This window comes from Patagioenas fasciata, chromosome 19, assembly GCF_037038585.1.
Source record: "Patagioenas fasciata isolate bPatFas1 chromosome 19, bPatFas1.hap1, whole genome shotgun sequence".
NCBI lineage: Eukaryota > Metazoa > Chordata > Aves > Columbiformes > Columbidae > Patagioenas > Patagioenas fasciata.
This window is the reverse complement of record NC_092538.1, coordinates 9,694,832-9,707,018: the sequence shown is the minus strand read 5'-3', so window position 1 is coordinate 9,707,018 and position 12,187 is coordinate 9,694,832. Positions and strand designations below refer to the sequence as shown.

The 12,187-nt window shown below is 58.5% G+C and overlaps 2 protein-coding genes across 2 annotated transcripts in view; one reads left to right on the top strand and one right to left on the bottom strand.

The window, feature by feature from the left end:
• ABR (ABR activator of RhoGEF and GTPase) overlaps window positions 1-5,677 on the bottom strand; it is a 38,939-nt gene extending 33,262 nt beyond the window's left edge. The window contains exon 1 of the mRNA XM_065852835.2: window positions 5,315-5,677. Within this exon, the coding sequence (XP_065708907.1) occupies window positions 5,315-5,672 (358 nt within the window). The 5' untranslated portion in view covers window positions 5,673-5,677. The remainder of the gene's footprint in view (window positions 1-5,314) is intronic.
• Window positions 5,678-9,619: 3,942 nt separating this feature from the next.
• Window positions 9,620-10,372, top strand: BHLHA9 (basic helix-loop-helix family member a9). Its single transcript, XM_065852823.1, has one exon. The coding sequence runs from the start codon at window positions 9,620-9,622 to the stop codon at window positions 10,370-10,372; it is 753 nt and encodes a 250-aa protein (XP_065708895.1).
• Window positions 10,373-12,187: the final 1,815 nt, after the last annotated feature.

Here is a 12,187-nt window from a genome sequence, read left to right as displayed (position 1 = left end):
CAGAAAGCCCTGGTCTGAGCATAAAGGTCTGCCTATCTGCCAAATCTTCAAACAATCCTTGAACTTTGCAGCTGGGACTTATCTCAGGGCAGATCTGCAGAAGGTCCTTCGGGATTCTGTGTGGGCTGGCCAGGCTCTGCCTCCCAGCTACAGCCAAGAAGCATTGCTGCTACTGCTCTACATATGCAAATTATCCTGCTTAGCAAACACTGATAAAGTAACTAGCATTGGGAAAGCCAAGTCTATTTGAAGATGTCTCGTGGGGACACAGCCAGGCCTGTGTGTTCCCCCTGGCTGCTCAGACCTGGTCGCACTCGTGGCGGTTGCTCCAGCCGGCCTCCGCGGGAGGGAACACCCAGCAATGCCACGAACCAGCAGCAGAGGTGCCATTTTCCCGGGATGGATGCACACTTTAGTGAGCTGCCTTGGCTAAACCAGGCTCCCCCTTCTAACCCAAGGGAATATTATTCCCCCGTCAGCATGGGGAAAGTGTCTGCCTCTGTTGACAGCTGCAGGGCTGGCCCTGGAGAACACAGAGCAGAGCCATTTGCTGGGATCCAACGCGGTGGTATCACTGGCCATGCTGGGCAACAGGGAAGGAGGAACCATCCAAACAAAGAGTCCCCTGCACAGAAGTGTCCTTCCCGGGAAGAAAAAAAAAAACAAAAACAAACAAAACCAAAACAAAACCACGAACAGATTTCAATAGACTTACAATGCAAATGTATTCAAGCCGCAGAAGGCACTTCTGGCTGTAGCCACCAAATGAGGGCTCCTTGCGTGCCCTGCTGCTGCCGGGGCCCACCGAGCACCACACCACCAGCCACTGCTGCACCAAGCCCGAGGGGGCCAGGGGGCCACCTCCAAGCCGAAGTGGCACAGCCACGGGCACCGAAAGGGGAACTGCGTTCCCTCCTTCCCTTCCACAGGGCTCTGGGCAGCCTAAGCAGCGCAGCGCTGCTGCCCATGGCCCAAACGCTGCTGGGGGAGCTCAGCATCGTCTCTGCACCAAATGCCACTGGGCAAATACCCGCCCCAGACAAACACCCAGCCAGCGGGAGCAAATGGCACACAAGGATATGCAAGGGATGTTACCGCATCTCTGAGCCCACAAGAGTGGGTACCACAGCCATGCTGGGGGAGAGGAGGAAGCTGCCCTGGGAACGCTCACACCAATTTTGAGGATCTGGTTGGGAGGAGGTGCAGGTTCGTGATGCTGGGCAACAGCCAAATTCCCACTGTAATCGCGCTTCGCTGATGCGAGAGTGGGTGAAAGCCGGGTGAAAGCCAGACCAGCCACACCAGCTTGCCAGAAGCACAGATGTGCCCACCAGGGCTGGTTCACTTACCGCCCCCCTGCCCGGTGAGAGGGACAGGGACCCCAACCTTACTGTGTGCCCATCCTCTCGCCATTTGCAGGGTGCCAGCTCCAGGATGAGGCATTTCTCCACCCAGCAGATGCTGCGGCCACTGCCAGCTCTGTGCTGGAACAGAGACCTTAATGGTGCCCACGGGCAGAGCTGGTCCCAGCTTTCCCCTTTGTTCTTCCAGCACCTGTACAAGCCCTCTACTATTTGCCCATCACAGAGAAGTTACTCCAGGCACCACCACTTACTGCTCTTATTTAAAAGCCTTGCTTTTAGACAGCAACTGTTCCATTATACTCAAAGGCTTTTCAACCTCACGCACTTTTGCATTTATTTATGATTTTCTTTAACGGTGCCAACCTGCCCCAGCGTTAACCCTTCAGTCCTCGGCTCGGGCAGCACAGCTCTCTGGGGAGGCAGCTCCACATCACACAGGGGTTGTTGTCACGCTGCCATCAGGGGAGTTCATGAAGAAATGCCACTTCCCAAAACACCACCAGGCCCCGGAGCAGATGGAGACGGTTCAAAGGTCCCCAGCAGGCACACACACATGCTGTGGTTTTGTTCTCCCCTAAGAAGATAAAATTAAACACCGCAGCTCTGCCTGGCCTTCCCCAGCCAGAAGAACAGCCTTCAGCATCCTCAGAGCCAAATAAGCACTTTGCAACAGTGGGAAAAAACAAACAAACAAGACAAACAAAACAAACAACAACAGAAAAACCAAAACAGGACACAGAGGAGGTCAATGCAGTCTCAGGAAGGAACAAGTCCCACTCATGCACCTCCCCACTTCGGGATCGCCGCTCCTTCGCCTCTTGCATGCCATGACCTACCTCAGACAGAAGGAGACACACCGGGATAAACTCTGGACTTTGCTCACTATTTTCTATTCTTTTGCTGGGGCTTTATGGGATTGTTTTCAAGAAATAGACCAGGAACCAGCAGGTCAGCGCTCCCCACCCCAGAGCTCATGTCTCTGGGACACAAGGCGCTTCACAGCACAGGCTGGAGGGTCCCGAACACAGCAGCCTTCCAGAAGAGCTTCAGCAGCTCCCGCAGCACCCCAGCTCCACAGCAAAGCAAGCGTCTTTCTCAGCTTCCCAAGGGCAAAGCAGAGAAACCCAACACCGAGTTTGTTCCAGCTCTGTGTGCACTACCTGGCTATACAAAGCATCAACGTGTCACTCCTCCCGATGACCAGCACAGACACCCCCGACCCGCTCAGCTCACCCTCTCCTCGTGGGTACCAACCCACAGCACCAGAACCTTCACCACAAACTTGTGCCACGGCAAAGGGATGGGATGGAGGCAGCACCCAGCCGAAGCACCGCTGCACCCCGACCACCTCGCACACTCAGCTGTGAGGCCAGCTGCGTGTTTGGCCACAGGGACAGGTGACGGCCAAGATGAAGGGAATTTTAGTCCTTTCCACGCTTCGTTTTAGCCATCTGCTCACTGACGCTCAGATTTTGTTGGTCCCGGATGAGCTGGCACAGGCGTTATCTCAGATGCCAGGATCATGTATCTGGCTGTCACACGCGCTGCTTTCATGCAATAGCTGCAAACAGGGGCATTTTGCAGGTTTCTTTGCTTTAAATCAGATTAATCACAAGCTACTTAAAGGAAACCACTGTCTTTGGTAATTCTCATAAAGATAATATTCAACATGCCTTCGTTTGCTATCCAGATAACGCTGCCATAGGTTATGGTGAAATGGCTGGGGGCTGATCACATTCAGCCACAGCACAGCTAAGCTCCAAAATTCACAATGAAATACTGAGGGATCCCAGACAGAACACCATGACCGAATTACACACCACCCGAACTGCTGGTGGGAGAAGGGAACAGCAGCGCAGTCAGGAATTTCTAATTATATATGACAAAAATAAAGAGAAGTGAGAAGAAAACAATGGGAGCACTAAGTTAACGAACTGCCCAGAGAAAGGGGGATCCAGGCAACAACCGCACGCGTTTTACTATACTCTCAAATTCTGCTTTTAAATGTCAGCGCCCTCAGTGCACACAGGCGCCCTTATAACGTGCAACAAAGAAAAGTGCTGATGCTCGGGAAGGGCTCGGGACAAGGCTGGGGGGAACTCATCACCATCGGTCCACCTCCGCACAGAGCCCGGCCATGCCATGGGGCAAGGAGCTGGCTGCTTGGTGGAGGGGACACTGCCTCCTCGGACAAGCACAGGAGCTGGGGACCATGACGGAAACCCATTTGGGGAAGGAAGAGGAGGAGGAGGAAGAGGCCACATTTAATCGCAGCAGACACAACACTGGATTTCAAGGTCTTGCCCAAAAGATTCACCCCGACTGGCTGCTAAGGTCTTGGTCCAGCCACCTCAAAGCACAGCTCTGGGGGTGGAGGACCCCTCTGGCTTACAATGCTGGAACCCCATGCTCCAGGGAAACTCCGTCAATGAGCCCAGTCCGAGAGAGCCTTGCACAATCCTGAGTGTTTGGAAACATTCAGGAGCAATACCCAGATATAAATAAAATGCAAGATCCGTGTGCAAGATTTGTGCTTGGTCGCTTTGATGCACTCAAGCCTCCTCGGCTGCTGAGCAGCTCTCCAAAAACCACAACGGGTGCCTGCTGATGGGGAGGTGCAGAAAGGCTTGGGGTGGTCCTTTTAGGTGACACATGGAACACTCTCGTCCTTGCCATGGGGCTGGGAGCAGGCTCCCATGTTCCCACTGACCACAGAGGGACAGAAACACATGTGTGAGCAAGCCTGGCATGGAGACAACACCCAAAGCAGCCATGTAGTTTGGATGTTTCACCTCCAGACAGCTTGGGAAGGTGAAACCGAAACAGAGCTGTTGCCTGGCCCTGTGGACTAATGCAATAAATATAAATTATGCTAAATATTAAGCATGGTTCAACATCAGAGTCCTTCTAGTCAGACAATCTTAAACCAGCACGATACAGCCTTGGGGAAAAAACCACCACCCCAGACAATTGAGCAAGAACAAAATTAACTCAAGTCAGCTGCAGAATTAGCAACATAAAAAGTGACATTCCTTAGCTGTCAGGACTCTGTTTGAACCAGGATTAAAGCTGATGCAATAACAACTTCCAGGCCACTGGAAGTAGGGCAGCGTGATGGGTGACAGCGCTAGCTGGCTGCGCCTTCAGTGCCACAAAACGAGTTGCAAAACAATATTGCCTTCGATCCACCCAGAGAACCACTCTGAGACACCTCAGCACTCTGGCATGCTTCTGCTTTAGCGGTTCCGGGACTTCCCCCTGAGAGATCACAGGGTGTCACCCCAGGACAGGTGTCCCAGCCAGCCAGGTCACACCCAAAGGAAGTGACTCCCCTGCAGTGTCCCAGCCGCAGAGATTGCTTCTGGGCCAGTGGCACATCACCAAGATCTCTATGCAGCGGACTGGCCAGCCACCTGCACTCCTCACATGCCCGACGATGGGGTCTTGGCACAGGCTGCACTCCGAAGTGGTACAGGGACGAGACAGAGGCTTGGGGTGACCTTAGTGGTGGGATGGGGACAGCACAGGGGCTGGGGGTGGCATTAGCTCTTTGATGGGGATGGCGAAAGGGCTTGGGGCAGCCTCAGCCATGTGACGGCATGGGTTGTCCCTGGTTGTGTGATGGGGATACCGGTATATTCTCTGCCACACCATGGCACAGGGTGCTCTGACTGTGTGACAGGGATGGCACAGGGGCTCAGGATGGCCTTAGCAGCAGCATGGCATGGGGTATGGGTGCCTTTGCCTGTGCCACCAACACGGCACAGCAGCTCAGCATGGCCAGCACGAGGGCTGGTGGTGCCCTCGGCCACGGGATGCCCTTGACCGTGAAACGGGGATAGCACAGGGGCTGGGGACACCCTCGTCGCTCTTGTGGGATGTCCTGGGACGCGGGATGGGGACGGCTCCCCCTCGGCCGTGCCATGGCCCGGGACCCCCGCGGCACCCACCTGCCGAGGACGCGTCCTCCGCGTCGGAGCTGCCACGGCTGCCTCCCTCCGGGGAGCTGCCCTCGGGGCCGCCGGTGGGGCTCGGCGGCGGGCGGGGGGCGGCGGGTACGGCCGGCGGCGGCGGCAGGGGGACTCGGGCCAGCGCCGCCTCCAGGTAGCCCACCTTGAAGCGCTCCTCGGCCAGCGCCCGCTGCAGGCGGCGCAGGTGGCGGCGGCAGCGCTCCAGCTCCCGCTCCATGGCCCGCACCGAGCCCAGCTCCATGCGGGGCGCCGGTTCCCCCGGGAACTCCGCCTGCCAGTGCCGCGCAAAGTCCGCCCGGGCCGCCTCGCCTGCCGCCACCGCCTCACCCGCCGCCATCCCCCCGCCCCGGTCCGAAGTTTCCCCCCTCCTCTACCGCCACCGCCTTCCGCCCCCCGCCGCCGCCGCGGGGCCTGACGTCGGAGCCCGCCCCCGGCCCGCCCCGCCTCGGCACGGCCCCGCCGGGGCGGGGAACAGCGCGGCCACCGCCCCCCCGGCTCGGCTGCGGCTGCCGGTCCGGTGGAAGGAGAGGACGGGTCACCTGCGCCCGGTAGCGCCGCCGCTGCCGCTCGCTCCCCGGGGAGCAGCGCAAGAGCTCCCCGCGCTTCTAATATGACGGACGTTGAGAGCCCGAGCGGGGTGTGGAGGGGGTGTTGTATTCCCGGCTGTTTGGACCTTCGGTTCCTCCGCCCCGATTTCTGGGTCTCCCGGGAGGAGTTGCGGGACGTGGTCCAGAGGACGCTGCGCAGGCGAGCAAGCGTCTGGTGCCGGCAGCGTCAGAGCAGTTAACAAAGCGACAGCTAACGGCACAAACGATCCCACGCGCTGCAAGAAATTGGCCCCCGAGCCAGAACAACTGAGCCTTGAAGGCGTGGGGTGGCTCCTGTGTCACCGAGCTGCTGTGCCCACAGCCAGTGTGTGCCCCAGCCTTTGCTATGGAGCTCTACCCATCTCCTGGCCATCCTCATCCTCAGGCCAGTGATGCTCTGCGGGCCCTGTGAGTCTCAGAATGGATGGCCTGTTCCCACCAGGTGTAGGGGCAGGCAAATGCTCCTGTGATGGGTGACAAAGGCCTGCGTGAGGATTTTCTATGCCACAGCACACGTGCCCACTGCATTTAAGCTGCCAGGGAAGGGCATTCACTCTTGCCCCACAGGATGTTGGTTTCCAACCCCATGCCCTGGGTGGAGTCAGCTGTTCCCTAGTGCCATGGGAGATGCTGGGGTGCAGGACCTCGAGGGGTGCTGGAGGCAGCGGCTGTGTGGCTGCGTGGAGCTGCCTTCCCCCTCCTCCCTCCAGGGGCCTCACTGTGGTTGTGGATGACTCACAAGGCTGTGTCCCTTGTGCCACCTGGCCATGCCCCACCAGGAACAAAGCACCCTATTTATTTACCCACGGGGCCCAGGCGGTGTCGCAACAACCGCCTCCTCCTTCCCCTCCATCAGCACCCGGGAGCAGGGGGCTGCACAGGGGTGGGCACCTCCCTGCGTGCCAGTCCCTGGCTCTGCTCCCAGGGGGCCACTGTGTGCTCCCTCTCTGTGGTCTCTTCAGCAAAGCTGTGCTTCGCAGCGTAGCCTTGGTGGATGTTGCTGGGACACTGCCAGGAGCCAGGCAGCCCCCCCAGCCTGTGCCACCTCACCATCAGGATCTCCTCTGCAGTGAGGGCTGTGCTCCTAAACAGCCCCAGTAGCTCTCAGCTGGAAGCAGCGGGAGTTTGGGGGTGCTGGATGGATGCAGGAGGGAGGGGGCCAGTCCCGAGCCCTTTGCAGGAGCTGCAGCCCCAACTCAGCAGCATTGTTAGGAGCAAAGATACACAAAACATGGGGCAAAGACACCCAAAACACTCTCCTGGACTGTGGAACCCATGAGAGCTGTGAGGATGCTGCCCAGGATGGGCAGGTGCCCAGCAATCATCAGTGCCCTACGTCCCATGCGACACACACTGGATAGGTGGGGTATCCCTGGGGGTCAAACGCCTTCATGGAGGCTGAGAAGAAGTAGGGGGGTGCCATGAGTGGCCTGATTTATGCATGGCGACGGATAATTACAGCTCTTTCATCATCTGTCAGGCAGACGGGCCCAGCAGAGCCTTACAACACGTTTCTGACTCCCTGTCTCAGCCCATAAATCTCTCCAGCACACTGCGATAAATCAGCAGGGGCCGAGGGAGCAGGGCCAGGGTGGGCGTTCCTCCTGGCCTCCCACCCTGTAATGGGCACCTAGATAGGAAGCATGCAGGACAAGGTGGGGACAGCCCAGCGGGATACACTAATTACAGACGGCATCCGCTGACCCATGATTTATGGTCTTATCTTGCCTGCTTCCAAGAGCTGGGGCTGGATCCCTGCAGGGCCAGTGCTGCCCAGAGCTGAGATGCTGGAAACCCCCAGCAGCGCTGCCCATTGAGCTCCCAGGGGCTGCGGGCAGGATGGGGCAGCGGGCTCTGCCCTGCCTGGTGGGCTTCTGGAAGCTGCTGCCTGCCCTCTGCCCCTATCGCTGCCCAAGCATCACCCCAGCTGGGACACAGGGCTGTGCCCAGGTCAGCAACCTCTACATCTGCTCCATACCGCACCTCCTGACCTCCCACACCAGCAAAAACATCCTTGCAGCAGGGATGTGTCCTGCTTAACTGGGTTTTGGACAGCTGTGTCTCCAAGTGGGCCTGTCCTGAAGCATCCCAAAGAGCCTCTTGCTCCTGAGCAGAGCTCTACTGTGTAAATCAGTGACCGGTGGAGCATCTGCTCCTGTGCAGAGCAAGACTGGGTGGCCAGAAGGCTGCTGGGAAGAACAAGAGGGCCATAGTGAGCACAGGTGAGTGCTCAAAAATATTTGTAAGCTTCACCTTCCTTTGAAGTCCTGCTGCCTGGTCCTCCCCTCTCCCTGAGGCCCTGGCTCCTGATTTATTGGGTTCCTACAGCAGAGGCACCTAAATTAGCCCTGACATCAAAGAGCCAAGAGAGGAGAAGGGCAATAGACAAATAACCCCCCACTAATTGTAGCTATTGATCAAACATGAGACGGGGCAATCAGATAGGAAGAGATGGCTCAAGAGGGGGGGCACGTTCTCCTGGGGTTCTGCTTTTGCACCAGCCACCCCAACAATTTGTCAGACCCACTCCTGGGCCATTTTTCAACATGTTACTGCTTGCACAGGAAGTTATTTGGCGACTTCTCGCTAATGAAGTGATGGGCAAACACACGTGGCAGCCCCGTGCTGCTCGGAGGACAGGGACCTGGCCTTCCCGCAGCCTCCACACCTGGCAAGTGCCTCTGACCCAGCAGCCTGGGGATGCAGGGAACTAGCAGCTGCTTTCAGCATCATCTTCCCAGAGCAAGTGCTGGGCAGGCCCGGCAGCAGCAGCCCAGACAGCTCTGCCCCCAGGCTCCCCGCTGCTGGGAAGGGACAGGAAGGCTCTGGAGGCAGGTAGCACTTTAGCTGTTTTATCACCTGCCCCAGTCCCCCCTGCCACATTCCTGCTTCCTGCTCTGCAGGGCAGAGGCGTGCCAAGCCCCGCATTCCTCCGCTGGCTCCCGGGGGGGCTCCTGCCCAGCCACCCACCGACCTCCCTGCCCACCAGTGCTCCCAGCTCACTGAGTGCAGCCCTGAGTTGCTGTCTCAAAGACAGTTCAGTGCTCCAGCCCCGTTCCTCAGGCAGGAGTCATTTTGTATTCTCCTGCACCCAAGTACAAGACTCCCTGCTTTCCTCAGCAACCTTGTCACTCCATGCTTCAGTTTCCCCTGGCTGGGAAATAAAAGAAATACTGCAGCACCAGCAACCGTGGGGGAGTAGAGCCCAAGCCCTGCAGCAGGGTGGTCATGCCCCATGGCACTATATAAAACCCAGGGATGACCTGGCCCAGGCTGAGCCGCCAGCCTGCCCAGTGGAGAAGAGGGCAGAGCAGAATGGGGGACTCCTGCAGTGACCAAACACTTAGCAGAGACTAAAGCAACCTCTGCATGGTCGGTTTTGTGGGGGTGATTCTCATCCCCGGGGCCTGTGAGCATCCCAATGCAAGCTCTGGGCACCCCAGCACCAGCACCCCATGTCCCAGCCCAGCACCGTGCTGAGGAGCATCCCTGCGGGCAGAGGCCAGGCAGGGCTCGCCCTGTGCCTCTCAGCAGGCAGCACACCTGCAGGCAGGTGAGGAGGGTCGGGAGGGAGCCACGTGACAGGCCCCACCGTGGGGTTTTTACAGGCGTCTGCGTGTCCCTGGGGGAGTGTCTCCCACACCTCGCAGGAGGCAGGACCGCAGCAGCACCTCTCCCGCTCCCCCTCACCACAGCCATGTCCGGAGCAGCCATAGGGAAAGGCACAGTCCCAGAACCCGACAGCTCGGAAGAGGAGCTGGAACGGGGCGCTGCATCCCAGGCGTGCTATGGGCAGGGTCTGTGGGTCTCCCATGGAAGAGAAGCAGCCGCCTGTCTGGGGGACACCGAAGGGATGAAGGTGAGGAAGAGGAGCAGGCCGGTGCGCTCCAAGGCCAGGAGGATGGCTGCCAATGTCAGAGAGCGCAAGAGGATCCTGGACTACAACCAAGCCTTCAACGCCCTGCGGCTGGCCCTCAAACACGACCTTGGTGGCAAAAGGCTTTCCAAAATCGCTACCCTTCGGCGAGCCATCAACAGGATCACAGCTCTGTCCCTGTCCCTGCACGGCACCGGGCGCTGCTGGCCCTGCGCCCACTTTGAGTGCCATGGCCGGGCTGGGGTCCCTGTGCAGGAGCCAGGGACGAAGACCGGCCACCCCCAGTTCCCCTGGGAGCCCAGCTGTGCAGGCACTGCCGGCTCGCAGCGCTGCCCTCTGTCCCCTCTCTATACTGCATTTTCCCCCGAGAAGCAGTTTCAGCGCTATGAGAGCCCAAAGGAGGATTGCTCCATGCCCAGCCCTGCCTATTGTTCCAGCGGGACACACCACCCTGGGCTCCAACGCCAGCAGAGATACATGGGCAGCCTGCAAGACACCCTGGTCGGAACGGTCCCCTGGCAGCTGGGCTGTTGCCAGAGCTGGGGACACCAGCAGTGCCTCCCCATCCACTGACCTGCAGGGCTGGGGCACCAAAACGGTGCCAGGAAGGTAACGCATCCGCGGGACTAACTGGGGGAGCAGGAAGGGGGTGTCACGCGAGAGAGAAGCACTGCAGGATACAGAGCTCAGCTGTGAGACCCCAACACGCCTCCCGGGCCGCCGGTGCTGCCCGACTGTGGGTCTCTGCTCTGGGGGAAAACTGAAGAAGGTGAAAAGTCCTCTGGAAGCAGCAGCTCTGGGTTTCTTGTGAGGTCTCACTGTTGCTGATGGTCACTGCTATTTATTCTCTCTTGCTTGCTCTGTGAGAAAACATGATTTTAAAACCCAGCACAAGAGCATTGGCTGTTAATATGGGTGGGGAGGACAGATGGACCGTGGGGATCATGCTAAAGCCCCTGTCTGGCTGGTCACTCTGGCTCCTGCCAGCAAAGGAGGGGAGCAGAAACAGCAAAATGTTAGCGCCCTGGGGACTTTTGATGCTAAGCTCATTGCTGCAGATGCTTGTGCCCGGTAGATTTGTGAGCCCTGGCCAGGCGGGGAGACAGATGTCGGCTTTCATAAAACCCACCCATCCGTTTGCAGTTTCCTCCTGATCACAGCAAGGTGGCTCTGGTGGGACTGGCTGATGTGTGCGACCAGCCAGCCCTGGCGGGAAGGAGGGGAGTTTTACCTGAAAGGCCTCTTTGGCCCCTTCTCTCCAGCTCAGAGAGCTCAGACCAGCTGGGAGGGCTCCCTTCTGCCCAGGGCTCAGCAAAATGGAATTGCTACAGGAATTAGGCAGGGGTTTACTGCCGCACACATGACAACCAGCAGATTTTTGGACAGGGTAAATCACAGTGTGATTCCTGCAGTGCTGAGCCCCCACAGAGCTCCTCTGATCCTTCCACTCCCGCCCCCAGTTCTCCCAGCCGAGCCCCAGCACCGGCTGCCAACACACCAAGGGCAGCCTGAGCTCTTTCCCTGCTGGGAGGCACATACTGGAACAACGAGCTCAACCTTCTGCTCCAGTGTCTCAGTCCCTCCCCGGGGTCTCCTTCTCCTCCTGCCTTAATCCCTGGCGGGACAAGGGAGCTGGGCAATGAGCAGAGGAAAGCCAGCAGCAGCCGGGAGGGAGAGCTCTTTGCTCAGCGAAGGAGCTTCTCTAAAGTGCTGACGGTGAGAGGCATCTTGGCTTTAATCTCCAACAGATGTTCCCCCTGCCAGGAGAAGGCCTGCAGCAATGTCCGCTGAAGGAATCCTGCTTCTCCCAACAGCATCGCTGTGCCAGGTGGCTTCCCCTGCTCTGGCTCTCCCCAGAGCAGCGTGTGCTCCTCCTCTGCCACTCAGCACCCACCACACGGGGACTCAGAGCCCCACAACACCAGGATTCAAAGATTTAAGCAAAACCCAGCTCTAAACCAGACACGAACTCCTCCCTCTACCCAAATTCACATCTCCAGGTTTTACCTCCGGCTTTGGTGGTCGGTCAAAGCGAGACAGATGGAAGCAGATGGCCAGAGAGGCAGGAGCAGGGAGGAAGGCATAACCCTGCGACACCGCCCAGGGCAGGGTGATCCCATCGCTCTCCCGTTCACATTTACAAAACCTGAGTCCTAATTCTGCCCGGAGGCTGTGGGATGGGATAACTCCCGGAGGGGCAGCCGGGGGGGGTGGCAGCAGCCTGGCAGGCTCTGGGCAGTGTTTGGCATCGGGGTGCAGTCCCCAGCTGGCAGCAGGCTCCTCGGGCACCTCTGAGAGAGGCAGAAGGTGCTGGCTGTGCCCCGTAGATGGCACTCACTGCCACAGAAATCACTGACAAATTTGGAGCTGAAGCATAATACAGAATGG